General features: G+C 39.8%; 1 protein-coding gene across 1 annotated transcript in view; it reads left to right on the top strand.

Annotated features, from left to right (window-relative positions):
- Positions 1-20,340, top strand: part of LOC104553964 (polycystin-1-like protein 2) — a 38,335-nt gene that overhangs the window by 12,336 nt on the left and 5,659 nt on the right. Inside the window, exons 13-39 of the mRNA XM_062007867.1 lie at positions 14-155; positions 653-853; positions 1,078-1,223; positions 1,690-1,884; positions 2,717-2,842; positions 4,167-4,349; positions 5,395-5,519; positions 6,308-6,434; positions 7,556-7,687; positions 8,377-8,602; positions 8,996-9,189; positions 9,618-9,848; positions 10,056-10,157; positions 10,369-10,547; positions 10,907-11,053; positions 11,552-11,751; positions 11,902-12,125; positions 12,662-12,878; positions 13,335-13,556; positions 13,837-13,861; positions 14,354-14,564; positions 14,954-15,050; positions 16,436-16,576; positions 17,174-17,359; positions 18,216-18,543; positions 19,023-19,156; positions 20,021-20,148. Of these exons, the coding sequence (XP_061863851.1) occupies positions 14-155; positions 653-853; positions 1,078-1,223; positions 1,690-1,884; positions 2,717-2,842; positions 4,167-4,349; positions 5,395-5,519; positions 6,308-6,434; positions 7,556-7,687; positions 8,377-8,602; positions 8,996-9,189; positions 9,618-9,848; positions 10,056-10,157; positions 10,369-10,547; positions 10,907-11,053; positions 11,552-11,751; positions 11,902-12,125; positions 12,662-12,878; positions 13,335-13,556; positions 13,837-13,861; positions 14,354-14,564; positions 14,954-15,050; positions 16,436-16,576; positions 17,174-17,359; positions 18,216-18,543; positions 19,023-19,156; positions 20,021-20,148 (4,569 nt within the window). The remainder of the gene's footprint in view (positions 1-13; positions 156-652; positions 854-1,077; positions 1,224-1,689; positions 1,885-2,716; positions 2,843-4,166; positions 4,350-5,394; positions 5,520-6,307; positions 6,435-7,555; positions 7,688-8,376; positions 8,603-8,995; positions 9,190-9,617; positions 9,849-10,055; positions 10,158-10,368; positions 10,548-10,906; positions 11,054-11,551; positions 11,752-11,901; positions 12,126-12,661; positions 12,879-13,334; positions 13,557-13,836; positions 13,862-14,353; positions 14,565-14,953; positions 15,051-16,435; positions 16,577-17,173; positions 17,360-18,215; positions 18,544-19,022; positions 19,157-20,020; positions 20,149-20,340) is intronic.

Genomic DNA, 20,340 nt, shown 5'->3' with positions numbered 1-20,340 from the left:
TCTGGTTTTCCAGCCTACACCTCTCCCTCTGGCCTGTGGCCTGACTGGCTTCCAGCAGAGCTCTTTGCATTTGCTTCAAAGCAACACGTCCATGTTGAAAATGAACAGCTCCTTCTTGCAGATGCACGGAGAAGCTTTTCACATTAAAGTCACAGGTAGGGCCAAGCAGGGTTTTTCAGACTTCTTTGAGATAGTCTCTGCTGTTGTGATATCACACTGACATTACACACACACAGCCTTGCTGACCAATAGGATGTTAAATTAGTTCACAAGTTGAGAACTGTTACTTTATATGTGGGTTCTTTAAAATAAATAAGAGCTAACTTTGTTCTGGGCTGTTGCACGGCAGGACAAAATCAGTTGTCTTGCTCCAAGCTGTTAATAACTTTGTTAAGGCTTCTTTGGAAATGATGTTATGCTAAATACTTGATGAAATAACAGAGCTACGCTTTATAATGTGAACACCACTACGACTTTAATAGTTCTTTTCCTCTTATGGCTTACTTTGTAGCAGGACTTAATTTCTGATTAGGCTCACCCTGATGTTTCTGGTGCCTGAACAAACAGCATCATTGCTAGAGTAGGCAAGATTAATGTCTGAAGATCAGTGTGGGCATGATTACTGCTGACGTTTTGCTCCCTTCACTCCCAGCACTGACTCAGCATGGCTATGGGGAAGAAACATACCTTGTCAGCACTGTGCCTCCGCCTGAGGTCCCCAACTGTGCCGTGTCTCCCAAGCAGGGATCAGTGCTCACCGCATTCACAGTCTCCTGCAGCACTCCTTGCTTGGTGGAATCATGCCAATCCAGTCATGGCAGGCAGCTCACATACTGCTTCTATCTGAAATCAAGTAAGCCCTGAGGTTAATTGTTTTGCTAACTGCTTCTCTGAGGTTCTACCAAGCCCTGTTACCAATGCTAACAAGAGCAAAGGCACAATGTGCTCTGTTTCCCAAAAAGACTAATAATGAGTCAACCAGACCTGCACAGAGCAAGCACAGGGTCCCCTGTTCTTAGAGGACAGGAGGTGTCTGTGTGGTGTCTGGCAGGTGATCTTCCCTCTTTCTTGTTTCAGATTCTCTCCTGCACTGTGGCCCAGATCCTGAACTCTCTCCAGTTTATCTTCCACTTGGAGAAGAGGAAAATAATTTCATTTTACGTATGACAATTAATGTTAGCAACAACTTTGGTGATACAGTTCAAACTAATGCTTCAGTGAAGGTACATAGTACAATTACTTTACTTCAAGGTCTCTCTAATCCACGATTCATTTCTGGAGCTTCTTCCTATTTTGCACGTTTTACTTCCTTCTGAATGTGCCATAATCACCATTTTCCTATCTAACAGAGACTATTATCTGTGGACTCAAGCTAGTCAAAAGAATCTTCCATTGCTGTTTTTCCAGGACAGAAGTTTAAAAGATTATTCATTTAGACTCTGGGCAGCACAAGCTGTATTTAGTGAGTCTGGAGTTATATTGTGTAGGCTCCAGAAAACTTCTGCTTCTGTCTCAGTGCCCCAGTAAGGAAACCCTTATCAAGCCACTAAAACTCAAATGTTAAAAACAGGGAACAAAGTTTTGTGTCCTACTCTAGCTAGGGTGTCAATAAGATGATCATGGAATCTATTTAAAGATAATTATAACAGTATTGTCACTCTTAAGAGCGTATCTGATTTCCTCATCAAGGTTGGACATGCAGATATGGCCGATGGGAACCTGACCCTGCAGGCTATTGTATCTGAGAAGGCAAACACCATCCTAAAAGATGGGAACAACAGCATGAGTCTTTTCCAGCTGTTTAAGTCAGTGACATCCGTCCTTAATCAGGACACCCAAGAGGAAAGCCTTAACATATCTTTACAGATGAACACACGAAAAGAGGTCAGCCAGATACTTGTTTTCTTGCAGTATAACGCAATATGATGGACTTTTCATATGTTTTGACAGCTCTTAAGAAATAAAAAGCTCATATATCACCACCTCAAATCAATGGATGTTTTAAGTTTCTAGCATCTGTCTCAGTGTTTGGAACAGATTTCAGCTACCTTCATTATTTGCTCACGTAAACAATTGGTTTTATCATCCATCGGTAAAAGAATCCATTCTCAATTGTTGCACTCATTAGAATTAATTCAAACAGTGTTTTGAAACTTAAAATCAACCTGACTTTCCAGAAACAACTGAAATATTACTAAAATGGCCTCTCCTGTGGGAGAAATAGCCTATCTAATTTTCCCCGAAAGTACTAAATGGCGAGTAATGTTCATTTCAGCTACCAACTTGATTCAGTTATAAGTTTATATTTCTACAGTGCTTTGAGTGCCTCAGATGAAAAGATCTAGAGCAATGCAATGCATCCTTCAATTATGACTCATTATTTGGGTAACATCAATCATACATGGCTCTGCTTTCTCTGGAAGTGGCATGTATATAGTAATTCATATACATTAGTACAAATTCTCACAAGTAACTCGCCTTGTTATTAATGGATGTATAAATTCTTTGTGCTGGGAGGTAACATAAAACTCATGATTATGCAGTTACTAAGGCAAGTGGCATCTTGTCAGTAGACCTAATATCAGTTCAAATTATACTTGTGGAGTCTTTCTCCATTGCATAATTTACAGCAAGCCTGTCTGTCAATATGCAGCACTACTTGCACAGTCCTAATTAGCATCTATTCCTTTGCCTAATTATCCCTTTTCGTCCCAAGCTCCGAGGGCTGATGCTGACAACTCTCTCTGCTGTTAATGTAACATCAATGCAAACTGCTCTTAAGATGTCAGAAGTACTGAAAGAAATCACTTACAGGAGTGAAGAGCTGTCTGTCTCAGCACAGGTAAGGAGCAGTTCAGCTTCTGTCTCCTCACACTAACAGTATACTCTATTGCACTCCACTGACCCTGGAGGAGTTTTGCTGTCTTACAGTTCTTACCCTTTTGTTTTTAACTGCACCAGCATGTGTATTTTGACCAGAAGGGAATATATTTTGCTGTTCAGCATAAGTGAATTTGGACTCAGAAATATTGTCTCAGCAACCCAGGTTATGACCATCCGGTCACTTACATTTTATGACAAATTTTTAAGATAGAAAACTTTTAGTCAGAGGCATGTTAAGATGATCTTGTAAAGCACTCTCAGAATCCCAAAGAACAAGTGTCCAGGAGGATTTTTCTAGAATTGCCTAGATCCATTGGTCCCTGATCCATGCACTGTTACAAAATACATGTAGGCAAGCTGTCAGGGAGGCAAAAATCTTCAGATTTGCCTTATAAAAGTATTTACTGAATCTTATCTGGCACCATGACATTGTGAGTAGATGATGCTATTTATGGATAAGGAGTGAGCACATGAGAGGACAGAACAAACTGTCACTGGGGGAGTTTCCCAAATGCACCGGCAATGAAAAGAGCTATCCTGAATTTCTGATGTATTATACAGTTGCAGCCAGACAATGGCTTGGGAGCATTTCAGCAGTATGTGGTTAACTTTGGCAAGACAAGAACATAGCTCAGATTCTGCACTCATGCAACAGTAAGGCTGCTAAGTGTTTGCAGGCTGTGGGAATGGATATGTCCAAGCTTGCAATGAATTTGCTTGACTCCCTTACCATCTTGGGCTAACAGTTGGCCAGTATTTTCACAATCACAAAGCAACCATCATCTGCAATCATGCACAAAATGAAAGTTGTAGAACTCATTCTCCTTTGGCACTTAGCACAGCACAAGGCCAAAGGTATTACTTGCTGTTAATAAAACAGGGTTTGTGGAAAATAAGACTGAAATGCACAGGCTCTTGACAATGACACACCACACAAAAGCATAACCTAATTTAATACATTATTGTCCATCTAAACTATATCCTTGCCAGAGTTTGACGGACAAGCTTCCTTCAGATGTCATTCATCTTTTTAATGGATTAAATCTGTAGAAGCAGGCTGCATTTTTCAGGTCTGTATTACATGTTATTATGCCATCTAGTATATCATCTTTATTGGCATTTCAGGTATTACCCCATCAGCAATAATGATAGGAAAAACAGCATTAGCCACAAATAGTCCCATGAGATTACTTATGTTGCAATATTCAGTAAATGACACAAATGCCACCTCTGTCATTTGTAGTACCAACACATATATACTTTTCGCCTTGCTTCCCATGCAGGTGGAAGCCAGCAACACTCTAAAAGATGTCAGTGCTTCCCTGCTCACTGTAAACACAGAGGACAGCAGAGATGATCAAAAGCTAAAGGATGCAGCCAACTATCTTTTTAATGCAGTGAGCAGTGTTCTTAAAGCTTCTGTAGAAATCAGAGCTGCGAATACTTCAGGGCCAGAGGAAGAACAGGTAATTTTGGTTTGGTCCAGTTTGTAGTGGCCTGTATGTGAATATTTGCTTGCTTTGGAAGTGTTTTAAGATTTCTGCTCTCTCACATTTTAAAATTAGCATTTGGTAGAGTTCATTGTGACACCACCACGATGGATCTGAATATCAAAGGAAACTTCTCCCCAGCTAGACCTGTTAGACTCAATGGTCTGCTAACGAAGATGATAGAAGCTTCTTAAGATTTGTTACATTTAAAGCTGAAGAAGACAGAGCACTGGAGAACACAGCACTGCTGTATGACCTCTAATGGATGACAAGCACATGGAGGGTTTTTTCAGATTTGATTCTATCCCCTCCTTTTGCCCCATAACTCAAGGATGTTGCGTTGATTCAATATTCATGACTGGCTCTGCTACTTCAAAGCTGGACCCAGCTCTGGGTGCTGCTTACACTTTTGCAGAACACCCACTCTGATTTTCAGAATTATGTAATGTGTTTATGTTTGTCCTATCCTTTCCTATCTACAGGTGAATTGTCACAATTGCCTTTGTGTGCTTCCCAGGCTGAAGATACTTTAACTGTCATCACTGCAAGGGCAAGAAATAAATCTAACCTGAGATAAAAGGTTATGAACTGTTCAAACTCCTCCAGGATAACACACAAATAACACAACATTAATACATCATTAGATCTTGCTTTTGCAAGTAACTGAACACTAAAGTGTGCAGCTAAAATGCACAGACACACATGAACATATTTCATTAAACTGATGCCATGTTTGCAGTGCTTCAAATTTTAATGTGTAGAAGCCACAAATAATAGAATCTAAAAGTAAAAGCTGTGAGATGGTTATTTGCTGTCTGCAATGTTTTCGTGAGAATTACAGAAATTGAACCGATGATTAGAATAACTGCTCTGAGATTAAGAAGCACATCACCAACTTTATCAGCATTGTAAGACACTGAAAGTTAGTACTTGTTCCTATAAAGAAGTAAAGGCAAAGAAAGTGCAACTTGACGATTCTGAAGAGCTCAGTTGTACATTTCCTCCTGTAATCCTTTTCCAGAGTTCAGTGTCACACCAGCTCCTGAATACAGTTGAAAATCTACAGAGTGCCCTTCTGTTTGGGAAAGAGCCAGGTGATGAACCAACAGTCCTTGCCACTCCTTCTGCCACAATGTATATCCACAGGTAACAGTAGCAGTGTCTCCCACCTAGGCTCCTCAGTTCATAAGATTTGCCCCAAGTATTCATTACATTCTCCTTAGATGGAACTACCCAACTGAATATTGCAGAATAATGACAACTTCAACAGTGTAATGAAGTTGTCATTACTAACTGAGAGTAAAACCAGCCTGGATTTCAATTAGCTTTAAAAATACCACCTTTGAAATTCTTGTGTTGTGTTTTCTTTGACCAAGAGAGCATTTACTATTATTTCCTGGATGAGGCAGCAGCTGCTTACCTTTGAAATTATGTGGAAAACTCATGTAATTATTTTCTTTTCCAAGTTACCGATATTGGCATGATATACAGAACTGTAACTAGCTTGACAGAAGAAAATATAATAATGAGGAGCCTGATGAGCATTCTCCATTCCCTATAATAATCCCTAAATTGTTCGCTGAGAGCCTGGTTTTCATCCAAATTTAACCATGCATTCAAATCGAGAGCATGTTCACACAGGTATATTTTTCACATAAGTACACCTGGTTGGGTACAACTTTCTATCCAGATATGCCAATTCTCCCCCTTTTCTGATGACTCTATGGTAGTGCTATGTGGAGTACTACGTCAGGGACAGACTAATGTACAGAGCATTTACCAGTAGAGTTAGAAATCGGTTTGCAGCTAATTTATACTCATGAAGTGAGAAAGCTTTTTCTCTAGATATGAATTCCTTGCTATTGATGGCTTTTTGGGTTTTTATTCGTTTCTTTTTCATTTCATTTTGCCTGTGTCCAACCCTAACTGGATAGATTACAAACTGAATACATGGATGGCACATCCATTAACATCTCCAATTCCAGCTCTGCCAGCTTTACTCTTCCATCTGCTTCCTCTCTCAGTGTTCCAGAAATTGAGGATGAAACAGTGGATATAAGGGCAAGTAAACAGATTTTATTTGACTCAATCAGACATACAACTATGACATCTAGCCATTTCAGAATCTTTTCTCCTTTTACAACAAATACAGAAGCGCACAAGTCATCCCTCCTGTCATGACAACAAACTAATTTGAAATATCTTTGTTTTTCAAGGTTGGTTCAGCAAGCTACACAGGACTGAAAGCTCAAAATCCCCATCCCATCAGCCCCTCACATACACTCCTGATTAATACTTGCATGCCTAGGGAAGGCAACAGAATGGATCAACATCTACAAATCTATTTGTTATTTACTCACATCTGCTCTGAGAAGGATGCAACAGCTCCAAGTCCATATCACCACTAAAACAAACCTGTGGCAGTCCTGTTTCATCTTAGCTAGAAATACATGAGTTTAAGGAGGCAAATGGCCTGTGAACTTCCTGATGATAACACATCCCTCATCAGAATTAGGATACAATGGATTTTGTCCCCTCAGAATAGTAGATTACGTATCATTGTCATATTTTTATAATTATTTTTCTAAGGTCTCTCTGGTTGACTTGAAACTCTCAGGAAACTCCTACAATACCTGGAAAAAACTATGAGGTTTTTCATTGTGTCTTTTCTAGCTTTGATAAAAAATGTCCAGAGCCCAGTGAAACCAGTGGAAACACATCCATTGTCCTACCTGAGTGTTAGGAGATGTTCATGAACCCTCTCATTGGACTGATGACTTTAACATACTCCTCTGTGCGTTGCCATAGTTGTAGGAATAGACTTCTGCTCCTAGTTCCAAGAGGGGTGCCACAGCCTAGCCTTGGTGGAATTATTTTGAAAGAGGCTTATGCAATTCTGTTTTGATATCTGATGCCTAAAAGGCAAAAAGGTTACAATGAAGGGAAACAATAGACATTATTGTATACATATCACATTTCACAATCAAAATAACTTTCAAGGTCTGTGTTTTACCTACCTCAGAGATAAGGCAGCTTCTTATTCAAATCTGGATGCAGGCTTCTTTAGATCAAGTACTGTTTGGGTCTGAGCTAAAACTTTCACTAGTCAGCAATTCAGAGTGTGAATATAATGAAATCTTGAAAATAGCTCAATTCCCTGATTGTTAATGTCTTGTTAATAGATGGTGAGCTTTACTGTGAATCCCTTCTCCAGTGACACCCATTTTGACATCAGTGGAACAGTTGCTGGCCTAAGTCTTACTGGTTTGGATGGCTTGATTATACCAATCAGCAATCTCAAAGAGAATATTGAGGTAAACTCACCAGTTCCCATCCCTCTCCCTCTTTTCCCATTTTTTCCTTTCTCTGTTAGCAAGCTGTCATTTGTGTTACCACCATCTGTGAGGTGGCTGAATCCAAATGGTGGCAGTGTTCATTGTGTTATATAATGGGATCGTGGAGTCTACATTTGTGATAGAGGGATTTATGTGATGTCATGAATGAAATAACAAATATGTCTGTCTTTTCTTAAAAATAAAAAAAGGAGGTACCTTATTCTTCATTTAAATGGAAAATGTTAATGGTTGTGGAAACAGACTTCAGATTACAGCCATTCCAAAATGTCTCACTTCATCATCCAACAAGTGTATATTCTTATTATTACTACTCTTTGAGCTTCCTAGATGATGTGCAAGCTGACATCTAAATCACTCATATCTGTACTTCATGTAGCCACTGTGTCAACCATCATCTCAGCTCTTGGTTCAGAAGTACACCAACAGTCTTAGACTTGCTGATGAATTTACATAGGTTTTGAATGAACTTCTCAGGAGATTAGCTGACAGTATCAAGAAAATTACTTTGAAGCAAATATTTTTGCTGGCCATGCTTTCCCTGTGTTACAAAAATCCCATTGTCTAGCATGTGGTTATGCTGTGCTTATGGATACTAGAAGGAAGATGCTTTGCTCTATTTAAAGCCATCTCTTCCTGTTTAAAAACAGATAATGTTACCGAGGCTTTCAGCAACTCAGGAAGATAAGATTCTGTTGAATCTGGGTAATTTCAGCACTTTCCAAGTCAATGTTTCCTCAGAAAACAAATCTATAGTGATCCACCTGGAATCTGAGCACGACATTCCTCTAATACTCTACTTAGGGTACGGTTATCATCCAAATGAAACTCACTATGATATGAAAAATCATCTGTTCTGCAAGAAAACTACTGGAGGTAAGATAACTTGTTAGTGACCCATGAACTTATGCATTCTGGGCTTATGTAACCAAAAGACTTTCACCACCCATAGCAAGTGAAGTGCAGTCAGTATGGGGAGTGCTCAACAACTTAACAGCACATGCATATATTTGCAGAATGAGCCTTGCCCTTGAGTTCAGTCATCCAACTGGAAAGAAACCTCTCAAAGCAGTTTCAATCTGTTATGCGACAGGGTTCCAGTCTCTAGCATACAGTGTTCACTAATAGGAGCAAAGAGTGGGATGCTTTCAAGAATGAGTGGCTAAGAATTATTTCACACCTGTTTCTTTAGTTTGTTTATCTGATGATATACAATACAGCTGCATATATTTCTATATACACATTACAACTAAAAAATTTCTGTTTAAGGTGAGACAAACACCTGGGTTCTTAGCCCAGAAGAACTAATTTTTGGAGAGGGAACCTACTATTTCATGATTTTACAAGATATGGAAATGGAGTCCACAGTCTATGACAGGCTTACTATAGCTGTCACTTGCTTTGCATCCCGCTGTGTGTTTTGGGATGAGCACCAGCAGAACTGGAACGGTTATGGATGTCATGTAAGTAGAGCAAAACAAAACAATGTTTATATTATGTACTTCAGGGCCAGCCCTTATAACCACCATCCTGTAGTAAAATGATAGTACTGAAGTCACACCATAAAACAAGATCATTCTGAGATGTTTTAATAAACTGAAGAAGTTTAGTCATATCAGATGAAGCTTCAAATGACATTTCCATTTCAATGGCTTGGGATGGGCTTCTATATAAGAAGAAATGGAACCATTCTGTCAAGACTGTATTATATCATAATGCTTGTTTCTACTAGACATTAGATTTAACATTCCTCACTGGAACTTGAACAATCCTTTTCTGGTAAGTTACTGTAGAGAACTATACAATCTCGGCACCATCCCTTCATTTCCTTAGTAAGTTATCTAATGCTTTAAAGCCAAATGTTTTATCAGCATTTTTTTCTGGCTTTCAGGTAGGACCAAAAACAAATCCCAGAAGCATACAGTGCCTCTGCAACCACCTGACCTTCTTTGGGAGCTCCTTCTTTGTCCTACCCAATGCTGTAGATGTGAGCAAAACTGCACAGCTGTTTGGTACATTTGTGGACAACCCTGTGGTGGTGACAACTGTGGGATGCATTTTTCTGATATATGTCCTTGTAGTTATTTGGGCTCGAAGGAAAGATATCCAGGATGATGCCAAAGTAAGTCTTCAGCTAATAAAGAGTGAATATATTTAGGCCAATTACCACTTTGTCTAGTCTGTTTTAATAGGAAGTCTTCAACTAATCCTATTCCTTTCCCTGTAAGTATACTCATTGTTCACAGGATGAGAAACTCCTATTCATAGCTTTAAGGAATCCATACTCACAGGACAGCTAACACACTGCTTGTATTATGTCCCTCTGCAGGTGAAAATCACAGTTCTGGAAGATAATGACCCCTTTGCTCAGTATCGTTATCTTGTGACAGTTTTTACAGGGCACCGCCGTGGAGCAGCCACAACCTCCAAGGTATCAATGGCACCATGGTAAGACTTTATGCACACATTTAGAGTACTGGGTGAATAATGGAGACCCTGAGGCTGTTGAACAGCATGGCTCAAATGCAGTATCTAAGACAGAAATTCCTTAGTTTTGATGGAAGCAGGAACAGTATGCCAGAGGAAAAATCATACATAGGATCAAGATGTGCAAGTCATCACTTTGCCATCTTATTCTCTAGGTGACTCTCACCCTCTATGGACTGGAAGGAGAGAGTGAGCCACACCATCTAACTGATGCTGATACACCAGTCTTCGAACGTGGAGGAGTGGATGTGTTCCTACTCTGCACCTTCTTCTCTCTTGGGAAACTACAGAGTATTAGATTGTGGCACGATAATTCAGGGGACAGTCCATCCTGGTAAGTGGAGATCTGGAGGTCCTGGGAAGTAGAGATCCACACATAGATTTTTTTCTATATATAATGGTAACAGTTTTCCTTTTCTAGCACTTGAGAATTATCCTTTCTACAGTTCTAGAAAGGCAATGAGCGTTAGTTTCTCAGTTTTGCAGATGGACACATTAAATCATCATCTAAGCAGCAGGACCAGGAGTGCTTTCTATATCCTATGGGCAGTACAGGATCGGATGTGTTCTTTTCCTTATAGCTTAGACACAACCCAAGAAGCCAAAGACCAGTTTACCCTCCATAGTCCTTTCAGTCCTGAATTCCATCCACTCATTTACATGTGAATGTGCCTTGTATGTTTTTCCTGACAGGTATGTGAATCGAGTATTGGTCCATGATCTGGCATGGGATCAGAAATGGTACTTCCTCTGTAACTCCTGGCTAGCTGTTGATATTGGAGAATGTGTCCTAGATAAAGTGTTCCCAGTAGCTACAGAACAGGACATGAAGCAGTTCAGGTACCTCCTATTTTATGGACTTTTTTTACTCCTGAGAGCAATCAGTCTAGAAAAGTAAGTATGTAAAAAAAGATGAAACCCCTAGACAAAAAATGAGAATGAGAGAGGTCTTTCCATTGCTTTCAAAGGGCTGTGAACAAGGGAAAGAGGAAAAATGGTTAAATAAGTCTAATCATTACCCTAACAATAATACCACACTGGAAATATTTGTGTTAAGGATAGGCTGACAAGACCTAGAGAAACCCAAGTATCTTCTCTTCTGTTTAATTTACCTAACAATCTATATAGAAATTGCTCATGTTGAGCTTTCCCTCCATGGTCTGGACAGAAGGAACAAACATGACCACTCCATGCAAATCAAGCCATGATATTTGGTAATTTTTCATAGCTATTACTTCTTCTGATAGTGCCTGGAAGAACAAGCCAGGACCCTAAACTACAGCTTTTTTTCTTCCCTCTCCTACCTAAGTATCCATTTGATTTCCCTCTCTTTCACAGCAATCTGTTTTTCATGAAGACCTCCAAGGGTTTCCAAGATGGGCACATCTGGTACTCCGTTTTCAGCCGCTCCCCACGAAGCTGTTTCACGCGAGCCCAGCGTGTGTCGTGTTGCTTCTCACTGCTTCTCTGCACCATGCTGACCAGCATCATGTTCTGGGGAGTGCCAAAGGATCCAGCTGAGCAGAAAATGGATTTGGGTAACAATCCTCACCATTTCTTGGGCAGGGAAATAGAGAGACAGCAGAATCTAGAAGCTGGACAGTTGAACAACAGGGCTTTTTCACAAGAGAGAGAGATCCAGTGGTTGCTTGGGCTATTTTCACTCCTTTCCTCTGTTTGATCTTCAGGTAAGATTGAGTTCACGTGGCAGGAAGTGATGATTGGCTTTGAGAGCTCCCTCCTCATGTTCCCCATCAACCTGCTCATTGTGCAGATCTTCAGGAACATACGATCCCAGCCAGACATGCAGGGGAGAGAGAAGAAGCCAGGAAAGAGTGGTCGAGTATCCCCAAGCCTAAATCCCACCGAGGTCACCCAAGCTGTTTCTCTCACTCCAGAGACTGTGATAAAGGTAAGTCCCTGTGGTTGCTCCCCAAAGAGTCCTCCACTGCCCTCTGCTGCCATGCACTACCCGACGTCCCCAGTTGAACTGCAGAAATCTTCCCTGTTAGGTGCCCTTCAGCTTGTCTGAAGCAAGAAGACAATTACAGAGTGGTGTAAAGCACCCACCCATCTACATGGAATCTCTGACTTCATTAAGATCTGCCTATGTACATTCCAGCTCTTGTACAATTATTATGTGCATCCAAAATCACTGTGTTCAAGGGCCAAAACAAACAATAAGACAGTGATGATAAAAGGTATCGTAGATCCTGCCTTTCTGAGCTTATGTCCTCAGGCAGATAGGTTGTAATTTTGAATCCTGAGAGCTGTCCTGCTGAACTCATTGAAATCTTCCTGTCAAAGCCAGTACTGCAGAATGTGTTATCCTTACCCACTCAGGAGATTTTAGCAATTGGTGCAACTCCCATTCAGTGATGCCTTCAGACCACACAGCTTAGGTCACTGCAGCCAGAGTCACTGCTTTGTTGCTGCTGTCTTTTCTAGGACATAAGAAGAATTGCCAACTCCCTCTTTAAAGTCCTGAAGACTCCACCTCTCACTTCAGTATCAGATCTTAGAAAATCAACTAACATCAATGTACTTTTAGCATTGGTTGAGGACATAATTTGTCAGCAGAACAGAGCTGGGCAAGAGTTTTATGATGACAGCAAGAAGGAGGATGACCCTATAATTGTCACGTTAGGTGCTATGGATATACACGGTAAGCAACACAACGTGACATGCCTACTGAAACCTTTGTAGTGAAAATGATGGTAATGCTGGGTGTGATGACCCAAGCTCAAAATACATGAGCAAATAATCCTATTGATTTCATTACAGTTCACATTTGGCTTTTCCAATGAGTGTATCAAGCTACTAACTGCATGGGTAAATTATGAACAAATTAACACTTGATCTTATCTGACTATTCTGTTAAGGTTTTAGGACCTCTAATAAGTTACTTTCTGGCAACAATTCCAGCCCATTCCAACAGAAAAGCATTAAGCTCTAGTACTAAAGCTGTCTCTACGTGTCCCTTCAAATGTTAACTCTCCACTTTGTCACATTCATAATTTTGAGCTCCAGCTCTACTACTCTTTTTATCAAAGACTATTTTAATCTAGGAATAGCTATGCTGATTTTCTTTTAAAATACATAAATAGTTCTTTGCCTGCAGAAAAAACAAGAAGCCCAACTCCAGAGAGGAAAATGTGCAAGCAACTGAAATACAGTGATTACAGCCGCTGCTTGTATGTGCAACTCCAGCATGTAGAGATGGAGCTGGAATTACTGGGGACCCACAAATTTCAGGTGCCTCAGAGTTACACACAAGCTGTTTGTCAGATTCAGCACATGAAGAACCTCCTGGAGAATCAGATCCACTCATCAGCATCCATCAGTGAGAGGTAACCTACTTCTTATCTCGTTCTCAGCATAAGTAAATTCAGGCTGTGACTTTAAAACGGGTCAGGATGATGGAGCCCAAATAATTACTGTTTCATATGTTCTAGATAACCATTATTGTAGCTGTCCAAATATGTTTTACTATTACATTACTGTAGAAGCAACAAAGAAACTTTGATGCACCGTGAACTGCACACAAAAGCAATAATGACAGATCATCATTCTGTCATTTTTGCCTCCAAAATAGAAGGTTACAATGCAATGGTACATGATAGTAAAGGGCTGGGAAAGGGCTCCAAAGTCTCAGAAGTGTCTTAAAATGTATAGATTTAAAAAAAAAAATTAATAAGCAGTCAAAGCCATTTCATTGAAATATGGTGATTAAATTGGAAGTACTGAAAATGATAGCATTAATTATCTTTCTGGCCTTTATAGTGATCACAAGAGATGTATCCAGCAGCTAAAGCTCACTCATGGTTTTATTTGTCAATTTCTCTGCTGGAGGTTTAAATATTCATGAACTGAAGAGTAAATAAGCCCATTCTGTTTCTTTTGATTTCAGCTGATCTCTGCACACTTCCTCACATTTTTGATCACTGGACTTTTTCCTGCCCACATATCCTATATGACTGCATTAGTTAAAAGAATTTAGATTATCTTGATTGAGATTTTAAATCATAAGATGTTGTCTACCCCCACTGAACTCAAACAACTGTCGTTTTGGCTTCTGTTCCACTGCAGATTGATTTTTTTCTCTCCTGGTTGTTTCTCAAGGCGGTCTCTCACGCTCAGCCTCACTGGTGATGGCAAGAAAAGTCCGTCCAGAGGGCTGCCCTGGTGGTTTATATTCATTGCTTGGTTCCTAGTTGCAGTCACCAGTGGCGTATCTGCGTTCTTTACCATGCTCTACGGGTTACATTATGGCAAGGAGAACTCCATCAAGTGGCTGATCTCCATGGCTATCTCTTTCTTGGAAAGTCTTTTCATCACACAGCCCTTAAAGGTGAGATCCTCAGAAATAAAACCACTGGCTCATATGAACTCATTCTACAGTCATTTCAGGAAGACAGTGTAATGTGTCCTAAAGAACCACAGGATTCAATATGTAAAATGAGAAGTCTTTGCCCTTAAAACAAGAGCTAGTAGGTGGTTTAGAGAGCTCTGTTATCTTTTGCTGACACTAACTCCACTAGTTTGATCTCCCTTGTTTTGTCAGAGTAAATAGATTATAAGATTTCTGTCCAAGGAAGATATACCATATAGCAGAATGCAGTTGTTCTCCTGGGTGTGAGTTGTTCTCCCGTAGTGCCTGGATCCAAATGGATACATGTCAAAGCCTGAGCTTTTTGTAAGAAATGGGCATATGGTGAGTCTATAACTTATTCTTTCCAGGTGCTGGGATTTGCTGCTTTTTTTGCTCTGGTTCTAAAGAATGTGGAACATGAGGATGAAGAAAACACAGCTATTGATGGGCCTTTATCTGCACCAGGTAACTGCCTGTAAAGTGATTAAATATAAATTATTAAGGCTAATAAAGTGAAGTGTTCTCTAAGCTTTCTGAGTATTTTATGCACAAATATTTGACTCAGCTCAACTGAGAACTTCACTGATTATCTTCATTGACTTGAACCTTGACAAGGTTAGCAGAAATCACTAAAGCCACAGGTGCTATGACGATGTGCCTACCCACTACCACTCCTAAGATCAAGATGGAAGTGGAAACGAATGTAAATAACTGACTTTGTGCCACTTGGTAAAAATATAAAGACCATTGTATGTATAGGTTGCATAAATCTTGCAGGACACTTAATGAAAGAGAACACAAGGTCAAAAAGATGAGAGAAGAAGTTCTGGATCAAAAGAATAATACCTCCTTCTTAATCTTTTTTTGCTGCCAGTATATATACACTCATAATCTCCTTTAGCCCTGTTGCAAGATTGTCCCTGTTACTGGAAGATTACTTGCTTCCAAGATACTGACAATTGACTACTTGCTTCCCTCCATTCCTGGCTTGCCTATGTCAGAAGAAAAGAAGTATTCTATACAGATTCATTCTCCATCAAGAACTGTACAAGTGGATAGTCAATCACTTTTCAGTCTGTCAACATTCAAGGAACAGAAAATAAAATAATAAAAAGCAGCAAAGTGACTGAAGCCATTATAATCAGAATTAAGGAAGCAATGCTAATAGCATGCAGTAACCATGCTTAAATATTTTAGCTCTCACATCAGTCATAAGAAAAACCAGACACACAAGGAGACTTTTTCTACCTCTGTGCAGACTTTGCACTATTCATGGCACAGCCTGCAACAAAACCTCTAACTATTCCACAACCTAGTGAAAACAAACATGTAACCCAATGCAAAATGCATTTTTCATCTAGATTGATAGATCTTTATCTGACAAGCATATCTAAAACCCTCTGTCAAAGAATTCCCACCTCCTTTTATGAAAGGTCTTAGTTTACATACTCCTCTACAACCACAATTACCTGTATTGCTCTCATAATTCAAACAGTGGCTTCTGCAATCCCAATGATGTCTAAAAAAAGCTGACACCAGCAGAGAGGAGTGCTAAAACACAGCAAAAAATCCTGATCTACAGCTTCCTCCCTGATTAGCCTCAGGCTCTGAATACATCACCTTCTGAGATGCTCAGCCTTGAGAAAGACATTTGGACTACTCCTGGGCCCAAATCCAAGGCTTGTGAGCTCCTTTCTTGCCTGCTGTTTGCCTTTCTATAGCAATTGTTTAAATTACATCCCCCATCTTCCTAAGAGAAAGCATTAAATACAAGTGATGGTCAAAGAAACAAAAAGCAGGACATAGATGATCTGTTGGCTGACTCTGGGGTTTACTGCTCTCACTCACAGGTGATTCAAATCCTCTCTTTGGAGCCCGAAGGGACAGTAAAAGCAATATCTACCGACCACCTCCTGCAGCTGATGTGGAGAAAATGAAAATCAGCTGCATGAAGGAGCAGAAAGCATTTGCCCTCATCAGAGAAATCCTGGGTATTATCCTTATGTAGATTATCTTATTTTATTCAGTAGTATTCATCAGTATTTTTACATTAGTTGGAGGTAAAAGGAGGTGGAGGTATTAGCTGTAGGTAAAAGGAGGGATAAGGCTTGACTTTATGGTAAAAAAAACCCCAATACAGACACATGAGAGGTTAAAGTTAGAAAGGATAGGAAGGAAGAGGTTAACAGCTGAAATCTAAAGAGCAGATGGAGGCTGTCTTTCTAAGAGCAGATATATAGATAATGATTTACACTCCAGGTTTATTTCCTCTAAAAACAATGGGAAAAAATACCTCAACTTCACTTGGAATGAAGTTAGACTGCTCATTTTATTTAGAGCTGCCATTGCCATTGCTGCTCATCCAGCCTTCTCACTTATTTTCTTGACCACGACTTGTGTTCCAAACATGATCTTAACCTGCAGCACATGGAAATAGCTTGTGTCAGTTCATTAGCACTGGTCAGTCAGAGGCTAGCAAGTCATCTCCTTGGCTTAAAATGTGATGACAACAGTAATCATTCATCTAGTCTATTTTGTACTGCAGTGTTAATCCTGAGCTCACGTCTGTTGTCTCTTGTTTTTTCCAGCCTATCTGGGATTTTTGTGGATGCTGTTGCTGGTTGCCTATGGGCAGAGGGATCCCAATTCCTACTACTTAAACAAACACATTGAGAATAGCTTTACAGACGGGTTCCATGATGTCTACAGTTACCAGGATTTTTTCACGTGGGCAAACACTACCTTAGTCAAAAACCTTTACGGATCATATAAAGGTGCAGAGCCACATTGTTTCACTTCAGATTGCCAGATTTTGATACATTATCTTTTATACACCTCCCCAACTCACACATTTGACAGGAGAGACTGTGAGTGCATAAGACTGGTGTGGATTCTTATAATAAAAATACTAGTAGAGAATAAAAACCCCTCAGCCTGACCCCATGTTTAATATGTCCTGGTATTTTCCTTATTTTTTAAGATAAACCAAAAGTTCTGCACTATAATTTAACATTTTTCACATGTTATATTACTTATTGCAGATACTCAGAGATATGTTTTAGTTTCACACGTGTTTCTGTAATTCAGAAACAGAACGGCAGGTAGGTGGCACTAGAAAGCTTTCCCTCGGGAGTGTTCTGTTTGCATCACGACTGAAGTCAATGTGAAGGCTAATCATGCAGTATCACCACGTTTCTCTCTAGCCACATCCAGTAATGAATATGACCCATTTTCCAGCTCGCATTTAAAAATAAATGTTGAAATGAATTATCAGAGTTATTCGTTAGGCATGACAGGCACTGACCAACTGTGGCCAAATGAATGCTGCATACAGCTACCCTGCTGTGTGTCTTGAAGCAAGCCACTTTTCTCCTCCAAGCCTCAGTTTCCTTTTGTATAAAATACAGACAAGTAGTGATGCTGAACTCAGTTATCTGTGGATGTTACCAAAGAACTCAGTTCAAATCAACATAAGGGCTTCATTTTCATGACTATTTTGTTTAGAAAATATTTTTAGAAAAGATTCTATAGCAAAATATTAAAGCAAAATTGAATTATAAATTAAGTCAAGAAATATTATGAGTAGTTCTGTCCTATTGCCAATGCTGCTCTTTTCCATCTCCTGTTTAGGATTCATTACAGATGGCAATTCCAAGCTGGTGGGTAGTGCTCGAATTCGCCAAGTAAGGGTGAAAGGAGACACTTGCCCTCTTTCTCCCAAGCTCCAGCATGTGATTCAGGAATGCCATGCACCATATTCCCAACAAACAGAAGATACAGCAGATTATGGGGAACACTGGAATACTTCGGTCTTCGATAACTCCTCTGACTTGAGTTCAGCATGGCAGTACCAGAGTCAGTCCAAGCTGAGAGGATACCCCACCTGGGGCAGACTGGCCATCTACAGAGGAGGGGGATACCTGATTCACCTGGGGACTGATCCAAACAATGCCTCCAGGTACCACTCCTCCTGTAAAGTATCAGTCTATCTGCTGTAGCCACAATGATTCTCTTTACCCCATTTAATACTCAGATTGCATCCTGTGTTTTCCTGCTGTGCATTGTGTTGGATGCTGTAGATGTTACTGTGGTGCTATCATTTTAGTTTATGTTCCTGTCACAGAATCACAGCTACCAGGATCCAAAATTAGAACCCTTTTTCTCCTAACCTATGAGGTAGATGATCAGAGGCACCTTGAGTTTAGCTCTGGCCACTATCTGGTACCTGCTTCTCCAGCAGAGCCAAAAAGAAACTTACCACCTAGACTAGTACTACAAACATCCTGTGCACCCAGACTTGACAGACTAGATGTCCTCTTGAACATCTTACCTTTGCTTTCCTCTTTCTCTGTGATCATATCCAAACACTCCTATCCTCCATATGATACTGTTTCTTTCCTGTATGAGTTATATCACTGGCTGTACATTTTTTGGCAGAATTCTCCAGTACCTTTTCAACAACACCTGGCTAGACACCTTCACAAGAGCAGTGTTTGTGGAATTTACAGTCTACAATGCCAATGTGAACCTGTTCTGCATCATAAACCTGATATTTGAAACCAATGCTTTAGGTGAGAACCTTTTTTAGGTTGCACATTTCTCAAGGCAGCAAGCAATGAACCTATAGAGTGCAGATTTACATCCTGTCAGAGTTTACCCTGCCTTTTAGTCAGTAAATAGAAGTGTTGTAATAAATATAATCATGAAAGAACCAATGCAAAGTTTATAAACCATTTAGGAAACGAGTAACATCACAGTAACACAGACCATAATGGAATATCTTGTGTTTTCTTATGCACGGTTTCATAGCAGTGAAACTTAATTTATACAACAGGAACAAGAACAATGATGTTTCCTAATAATTTCAGCTACTCAAGACAATATTAGACAAAATGTACAAACAACAGTCTGTCTTTTTCTGTTCTAGAAAACTTCTAATATATAGCTGTGTAATTATATAATATATAATCTGGATTCATCACAGAAAATAGTGAAACTAGATTGTGGTTTAAGGCCACAGAACATTTAGTCTGAGCAGTAGCCTCCCTCAGGTCTGTCCTAGTACTGGAAAATGCCCAAACTAGACCATAAAACTGAGCTTATTTTCTTTTTAGAATGGGATTCAGATTTACATCTCCATGTCTTCTTGCTAAATTTCTGCATTTGTAGTCCAATCCAAACTCATCCCTGCAGGGATTAACATCACAGTATCATACGAGAGAGCACTACTCTAAAAGTTTCCTACTTGAGAGAAAACTTCAAATACTCATAAGGCTACTCACATAATCAAGTCTAAATCTTAGTTCGATATTTGGATTCAGTCTCTTGTCAGCATCGCTGAGAGTACACAAACCTTACTGGTGAACTAAATTGTTTCATGAAAACAGGAAGAAGCCATTATGAGAGTATTGAATTGAACATTGTTTGGGTTTCAGGAGCCTTCTTCACAAGCGCAGAGCTGCAGAGTGTCCGGCTTTACCCATACACCAACAGCCTCCACATCTTTGTCGTGGCAGCAGAAGTAATTTATTTCCTCTTTATTGTGTACTACATGATAGTACAGGTGAGACTCAATGAAAAGTGTGTCTGACAGCATCACCTTGTGCCTGCTTTTTATTTCACTTACAAAACCTTTCAGATTGTATTTGATTTCAGTAGTGCTGCTACTGTCTCACACCAATGGAAGACTGAATCAGATACTGTATCTGTACTAAATAATAAGACAACATTTTATTTGGCTGGAACATTTCTTTTG

Source organism: Colius striatus, chromosome 14 (genome assembly GCF_028858725.1).
Source record: "Colius striatus isolate bColStr4 chromosome 14, bColStr4.1.hap1, whole genome shotgun sequence".
In the NCBI taxonomy this organism is placed as follows: Eukaryota; Metazoa; Chordata; class Aves; order Coliiformes; family Coliidae; genus Colius; species Colius striatus.
The sequence above is the reverse complement of the archived record's forward strand: the minus strand, read 5'-3'. Positions and strand labels throughout refer to the sequence as shown.